This window comes from Quercus suber, unplaced genomic scaffold (assembly GCF_002906115.3).
Source record: "Quercus suber isolate HL8 unplaced genomic scaffold, Cork oak 2.0 scaffold_896, whole genome shotgun sequence".
NCBI lineage: Eukaryota > Viridiplantae > Streptophyta > Magnoliopsida > Fagales > Fagaceae > Quercus > Quercus suber.
In genome coordinates, this window is record NW_027070322.1 from 24,555 (window position 1) to 33,144 (window position 8,590).

General features: G+C 33.7%; 1 protein-coding gene across 1 annotated transcript; it reads right to left on the reverse strand.

The window, feature by feature from the left end:
- Nucleotides 1-406: 406 nt before the first annotated feature.
- On the reverse strand, nt 407-8,295 carry LOC112016116 (probable disease resistance protein At5g66900). The gene is given in 7 exon segments (XM_065768158.1): nt 407-922; nt 925-1,554; nt 1,657-1,868; nt 2,390-2,751; nt 2,938-3,344; nt 3,765-4,436; nt 7,929-8,295. Coding segments are annotated over 6 exon segments (2,442 nt in total). The 5' UTR covers nt 4,393-4,436; nt 7,929-8,295; the 3' UTR covers nt 407-719.
- Between the last annotated feature and the right edge of the window lie 295 nt (nt 8,296-8,590).

Consider the following 8,590-nt stretch of genomic DNA (forward strand, 5'->3'; position numbering starts at 1 on the left):
CTAGACTTTGATGAATGGGTGGTCTTGTGCTCGTAGATCTGGTTGTTGCATACTTTTTTTTTTTCTTTTTTTTGGTTAGGTGTTGCAGTAGATGCTTGGAAGTATATGGTGGATGTGGATTGGCTTAGGTTGCAGATGGGGGGATAGTGTGTGATAGTGTCGTTTTTTGGCTCTAATAACAAATGTTATGAACTAGGATAATTGAAAGATAGATTAGTCAATTTGAGGTGACTAGCCTCTTGAACTTGAGAGAAGAAATAGACATTTTTGGTTAATTTTCTTCTTAATTCTCATTAATACCTTCAACGTACATAAATAGCCAAGGATGAGATAGCTTTATCAACAAATCCTAAAACATTTGAACTAATCCTATCCTAAGACATAAGAATTAAATTGAATACAGATAAATCACAATATTAATCTATCTTATTCTATCACAAAACTAAATTCAAATAATTTATCCATTACATGGGTTATAACATAATCAGAATCTTTAGGCGGTAAAGAGCAAAGAATAGACTAAGCTAATCAATACAACATTGGATTATATTCCTATCCACCAAATAAATGAATGATTATTGGAAAAATCCTTTATTTTGTAAGCTCCCCCCAATTATTTTCTTATTAGCTACTGTTGGCATCGACTGTGATTTAGCATATTTCCATTTGACATAACATATTGAACCCACAACATTTTTGAAGGAGAACAGTTCTCAGAATCATTTGGGAAGCCAATTCAGGTTGATATCTTTTTCAGCCACCTCTACCTTAAGCTCAGTGAGGAATTCCTTGATAGGCTCCCATAACCTGGCCCTCTCTTCATCACATACCACAAGCTTTAACTGCTCAAGATCCATTATTGATTCTGGAAACTGAGTACGCAATCTCAAGCACCCTTTCATGTTGAGCTCTTTTAAATTACCAACTCACCAATGTGTTTTGGCAACTTCATAATGCTTAGGCAATCAGATATGTCTAGATTGCTTAACTTATGGAGGGTTCTGATTGAATCTGGTAGCTCTGACAAATCAGTACATGACCTAAGCCTTAGCACTTCTAGATTCACCAACTTTCCAATTTCTTCTGGTAGTGCAAACAACTTATGACAGTTGGTGATGCTGATTTTTTTGAGGTGGATGATATCACACAGTCCAACAGGCAATTCCTCCAGATCATTGCAATAGTCAATGTTTATCTCTGTCAAATTTGGAAATGCATCTGAAACCTGAATTGTACAATTCTCAAAAGCCTTACCAATATTACACATAAACAAGGATATTTTCTTCAAACTCTTCAATGGTACAAGGGTCTCACAAAGCGAAGAAATTGAAACCTTCTCTAATCTAATTCTTTTTAAATTGGGTAGAGACCCGAGCAATTGAAAATTGCTTATTTTGGAGTGGAAGAAACCATAATTATTGATTATCAAAACCTTGAGTTTATCCATTTTCTCCACAAATTCAGGTAATGTGTAATTCTTTGTATGAAAATTCAAAACTAAAACCTCAACTTTGGATCCTTGAATGTTGCACCAACTGGACGAGAATAATTCATCTGCAAAAATAATTTTATACAATGTGACAAGCCATCAATATTATGTAAATTACATATTGTGTATGTCTGTTGGTGTCTTTGATAGAGAGAAAATGTGCCAACCTGTTGAGATGGATAATAGGCGAGCATTAATGAGTTGCTGCGTTTGTTCTGTCCACCACTTTGGTAGCTTGTTTCCACTTATGTTAATAATCAGTCTTGACCTTTGTCCTAAAGACTCCTGGCTGCTCTGATGCATAGCAAGCTCTCTAAGAATATCATGTTGTGTGACAAAGTCTTCATTGTAATAGCCTTTGATCTCACTTGCATCTTTCCTGTGAATGGGAAAAATTTAAGCTTAGAACATATTCAAAATTTTCAGCTTCACATATGAAAAATATATAAAATTAAGAATATAATGACACAACAAAGGAAAATAGATACTACTATCAGTTTCTATCTACAATAATTATATTCAAGTGTATTCCAGACAAGATGCAAACAGGTGTTAACTGTTAAAATTTGAAACGCGCCTCTTTGCCAGGGCACGGTAGTTGGAAACTTGGAATCTCTTATTGTTTCTAGGTTGGCATAAGTTTCCTTTTTTCTAGCTCTTGTTAGTAATCACCTTTCAAATCAATGGTATGAAAAATCCTAAATCAGCCATTGACATGCCAAATAAACTATAATAACTTATTATCAAATGCCATCAGAAGTTAATTAAACCATAAGAAAAATATTTTGGGCCTTAAGGCCAGGTATAGAGTTAAGGCACAATACACTAGAAACTAGCAGTAATCACGTGAAGAAATCACACAACAAGAAAACAGTAGTATAGAGATAAAAGCCAGCATACCTTGCCATCACAAGATTAGCCAGATTTCGAATGGTGAGTTCTTGCAAATTGGCAATGGCATGGATGCCATCTTCATCCAGTTCATATAATTCTGCCCACATATCAATGAGGGCAGCAGCAGGGATCCTTTGGTCTTCGGGAAATGAACCTAGGTCCATGAAACACTCTTTAACGATGACCTTGTCATCTGAAAATTCTATGCTTTTTTGAAGATGAGCAAGCAGCTCCGTATCAGAACTAAAATAAAATTGACCATCAGACCATTTCATTTGTCTACTGTGCCATACTACTGCATGCTGCCCACAAAGTGAGCCACCAATCACTTTAATGACTAGTGGGAATCCCCCACAGCCTCTTACTATCTGCAATTCAAGGAACCAGATAAACTCAGTTATTGTTTGGAGGTTAAAAGGGTAAATTTTGGCCCAAGCAAAGCTTAAATGCATGTGTATGAAAACATATATATATATATATATATATATATCTCACAGATTTATTTATTTATTTATTTGATAAGCTTTTTATACTCTCACAGATTGACAAAGTACCTTTTTGACATCTTCTTCTGCTGGAACATAAGAGCTCCCATCATGTAGGGATGCTGAGTGACGAAAAAGAGTCATTGCATCAACATCATCTAGTGGTTTTAAGTGATATGTAAATTCCAATCTTGGAAATGCAGTTCTTGAAGTAACCAAAATCTTGTAATTGGGAAGATCAAACTTAAACATTTCAGGAAGGGATTCTGATCCGAGCCAGACATCATCTAGGATCAACAATATAGGATTAGGTCTAAGATGATTCAGCAGTTGTGACAGCTGGTCGATTGCATCTTCATCACTTTGAATTTGAAAATTAGGCTGCATATCCTTATAATTTAATAGGTTCTGCACAATGACCTTCACATTGGGAGTTTTTGAAACGTTCACAAAGAGAATATTGTCCTCAAACATTCCTGTCCAAACGCAATGTAGTTAAGAAACTGCCACAGAGGCACATTTCATATCGCATATATTACACAAATAATGTCCCAGTCATATGAACAGAATACCCAATCCTAATCGCAGCAAACAGTGAGATGTGAAGAAAAAAAAAATTATGAGAAACACCACCAACTATGAAAATATGAGAATTGCATTTAAAATTTTTTTTTTAAATCATCTTGTTTCTTTTACTGCATTATTTCATTTTAGGATTCAACAAGGAAGTTCAATGTATTTTGTTTTTGCTACTACCTAACGGTATACTTTACCATTAAGGATCCACATACTAGCACTATAACTAACTTCAAGAATACGCAAACTATATTTCCTAAAACACTAACAAATTATAAAGTAAAAAATTACACACTGACACACAAAAGAGATGGAAGTACCTCTAATTTCTTCATCCTGACAAAGCATTTGGACCAATGTGGTCTTCCCACATCCTCCCGGAGCAGTCAGTAGAAGCAGCTGCACCTCCTCCTTCAACAGCAGCGTCTTCAACTCCATCATTGGCATATCCAACCCGACTGTAAAATCCGGGGGATCACGAACCGCGCACAGCACCTTTTGTCTATCCACAACTGAATCCACTTTTTGCAGATTAACATTCACATTTACCAAAGTCCTCAACCCATTCCTTGTGCTATGTACTTGCAAATCAACCTGACAGAACCTGACGATTTCTTTGTCCAACGCTTCAAGTTTGTGAGAGTAATATACTTTGAAACAGTAGTTCCACCACCGGATTGTCAAGCACTTGCGAACAAGCTTCTCTCCCTTTTCCATATTTTCGATCAAGTTCTCTGTTTCCACTTTTGGGAGATCAAGTTGTTCGCTTAATTGTGTTATTTCGTTGACCGTTGGTGCCAAACGATTTAGCGTGGATTCTAGGCGTTTAAGAATGGGTTTGAACATACGGGCTTTGCTTACCACGTCTTTAACTGTGACATGTAACACTGCAAAGCCCTCACCAAATGCTGCCCCAAGAGCAGCCCCTCCAACAAATGCTGCTGCCATAGCTTTGCTTCAAAGATTCTATATCCAATATAGTATTTGGAAACCTAATTGAGAAACTAATAAGACTTCACTCACTCTACCCAACTATGCAAAATGCAAACTTTTTTTTTTTTTGGGAATGACTTAAATTTTTATTTAAATAAATAAAAATTGCAATGCAGTGATAAACTAGCAGTGAGACCTGAAAATTGCAATACAATGGTGTAAACTAGCAGTGAGACCTGAAATTTGCAAAGCTAAATCAACACTTTATATACTACAAAAAAAATTATAAACATCTCTGGTTAAATTTCTTAGTGGTGATCAGGAAACGGAGCGGAATTATGTCAATTGATCGCTCAGTACCGGTCGAGTAGCAATTCATTATAAATATATAAATATGAACAAAGATATGTGCCGAGTAGCAGAAGAGATCTCATGTCAACGGCTTCTTCTTTCGTAGGAAAGAAAGATTGAAAGGGAAATAAAAATGTAAAATACACAAATAAATCATCACAAACGCCTTTCTGTTTCTCCGCTATTGCGCATCTTTACCTTCAACCTGGAAGCGTCCTTTTGGAACTAGAAGCGAAGCAACATAAACAAGTGATATTTTTACTAAATTACTATTATTGGTTTGGTAATAAATTTTTTTTTTTTTAAAGTAAAAATTAATAAATATAGAAGTTAAAAATTTGTGAGAGAGAGAGAGAGGGGTAATATTGCTCTGATCTCAATCCTTTGTTCACCAACCCCACTCCACTTAATTGCTTATTTGCTTATTACAGTTTGACTATATTATATGTCTTTGACGTGAAGGTAGGCCACGATGATTTTTTATTTTTATTTTTATAAAGGTCGATCCTTTTGATGATTATTTACGGGTTTCAAAATTTCAATATTTTTTTTTTAATGAAAATTTTTTTTTAGATCAAAAATTTTTTTTAATGAAAAATTGATTCAGAAAGGAAAATAATAATAATAATTATACTACTATTCTTTGAAGCTTGGGGAAGCATTACCTTCCTTTCTCTTTCCTTTTCTCATCCTCCTTTCCTTTCTTTTTCCTTTTCATAGCTACAAACAAACATAGGATCTGTTTGGATACAACTTATTTTACTAAAAATTGAAAATACTGTAACAAAATAATTTTTAAATATGTGAATAGTACCGTGAGACTCATTTTTAATGTAAAATTTTCTGAAAAGTGAAGTTTGTGGATCTCGTGAACAGTGTACAAGACCCACTGATGTACACTGTACATGGGAGAAAAGTCAACAACTGTAGGTAAAAAAAAAAAAAAAAAAGAAGAAGGAAACGTGATGTACAAAATGCAGATGCGCAATGAGTCAGATCCAAATGGTCACATAGTGTTACTTCCATTTTCGCCTAAATTGAGTTAACGTGGCAAATTGTAAGTGGTTAACTATCACTTACACATGAACCTACCATTTTTTCTTTATCAATTGTATTCTGCCATGTCATAATTATTGCAAGAAATTGTGAAAAATTATGTGGTCCTGGACTTTTCTATTGTAAAATGACGAATATGTTCTTAACATTTTTTAGAAATTACAAGTGTTCTAATATATGAATTTTCTCATTATTAATAAAGGTACAAAGTAAAAACACACATTTTCTTCTTTCTTTTCTTTCCTTCGTTCAAACCTATCAAAGAGAAATATTTTCTCTTCTTTTTCCTTTTTCTTCCCCTTCCCTTCCCCCTTTCCTTTCTTCTCTCTTTCCATAGCTACAACCAAATATAGTGTAAATACAGTTAACCATAAAAAATCACAGTTTCTAAGCAATGCTTATATCTTTTTTTTATTTTTTTTTTATTTTTTAATGTTTCCTATATCTTTCAAGAACTGTTTTGGTTTTTGTCCAAAAAAAAGAAAAAAAAGAAAAAAAAGAACTGTTTTTGTTTATTTATTTATTTTTTCCAGCAACTTAAGTAACTTTCCAATTAATGCTTTGAAATTGTAAAAAAAAAAAAAAAAAACTAAAAAGTAAAAACTGAAATTTGGAGAAGCAATAACTGTCTATTCCCTCAATACTTAAAAATTTAAAAGTCACAATTATTAAAAAATGAAGAATAATCATGAAAATATTTCGTGAAGAAAAAAAGAAAAAAGAAAAAAAGCAAAATATGTAAGATGCAAACCTCCATCTCTACTCATACAAGAACCATTGCAAGTTTTTTGGTGCTGGAAAAACTTTTCTTTTTATACTAAATTGTATTAGTTATATTTTCACTAACTATAGTCAAAGTTTGATATAAAGAATCTTTTTAAAGTTTAGAATATTTCATCATTGATATTAATGTTATAGAGGGAAGTGTTATTTTCTTTAATTGTCAAGGTAGAGGAGTATTTTTTGTCCTCCAAGTTTAGGATGAAGTGTTATTTGACTCAAAACAATGAGATTATTGATTTAGTATTATTAATGTAGAGGTCACAATTACATAAGTACCTGCAATTTACAACCTCGAGAAGAGCTCTCTTCTCCCACACTCAAGCATATCTCTTCCCATCCTCAATTTCTTCTCTTCTATATTTTTTCTTCGCTCCTATAATAGACCCATCCCTTTCTTTCCTAACCTTGATGTTTACAAGGGCGGTGAGGGGCGAAATAATCTTTGTACTTATCAAAAGCACATGTCACAAATCTCTTACCTGAAAACAGAAGATGCGAGAGATTGTACAAGAGGAGCTCAAGTGTCCGTGTTCTTGTTCTCGCCACCTAAATGAAAAACTAAAACTTATTATTGACAACCTCTTCCTAAGTATTTAAACTTATACCTCAATCACAACCTAACTCTCAAACTCAAGAGAATCCTTACTTTCCATCACACAAGATTCCCCAGAGCATATGATACAATCATCAAACACATCACATACCAAAACATAGAGAAACCAAGACATAATATTTATATATGATCCAAACATACTAAAGGATGAGCATATTAAATTATAGCTCAAAATATTCACCCTAGCTTGAGAATTAAATCCACAAAATCAGGTGTAGCATATGTTGTTCACTGCTCATTCCAGCAGAATATGCCCCATTTGTAAAATACATACAATACACTATGTTAAAATCTGTCCTGGTAGAAACTCATGCAACTTAGAAATTAAATCATTATTTTTATATCAATCCAAATGCTGTGATACCACTTCCAATACAACCATGTGTGTCTTATAATTCATAAAAACTACTCCTAGTATCCTAATTCATAGAAAATGATTTAATACAGAATTTTCTTGTGATAAACATCAAATCTGTCACACTGACAGCTTCAGTGCATGTTCTTACAAAAATCATCAACAAATAGCAATTAGCCTTCATTTCATTTGGGTATTTTTATACCTATACCATACATATTAAAATACTCTAATAAGCATCCAATAGACCATAATATCATCAATGCATCAACTTGCTAGAACAGAATTAGAAGTTCAGCTTCTAAAATAAGAACAGAGGATAAAGAAGGGAAAATAAACAAAACAATTATACTATCAACATACCCAAAATCAAATGAAGTTTTGATTACTTACCCACAATCCTTGAAGCTGAAACCTTAGGGCTAATTATTTAATTTCTTCTTTAAAGAAACTAGAATTTTCGGTGAGAAAGTAAGGGAGAGATGTTGCCGTGTAAGAAGGGAAGAAGAAAGAAGAGAAGAAAGAAGCAATGAAAGATGAACAAAGATATTTCTGGTTCAGCAAAAGAAGATAAGAAGAGTGGACCTTGGGGTGTTGACCGTGGGTTTGAGAAAAAGACTCAAGAGAGCTTCCTAGCTCTTTCCTTAAGAGAAAAGAGGGCAAAGTGTGGTGAATTTTCTGATTTGTGTGTGTGTACCTGTGGGAAAATAGAGGGGGAGATAGCTTCTTGGATGTGCTAGTGTCTTGAGAAAAGTGGAGGAAGAAATGAAGTGGCTCTTGGTGATTGCATGGCCGGCGAAGTCTTGGCCTTTTGGTTTGTCAACATGCATGATGCTTTAGCATTACTTGTGTTGAATTCTCATTGGTTGCATGTGGGTGAAATTTTCACTATCACATCTCATGCATCATATGCCTAATTAAAATACCAACTATGCATCATACTAAGTATAAATTTATAATACAACTAGTCATTTCAATTATTTATAATCTTTACAAAATCAAAGCTTCATGCACTTAAAAGTAATTAAGATAATAACACGCATATAAACCCATAA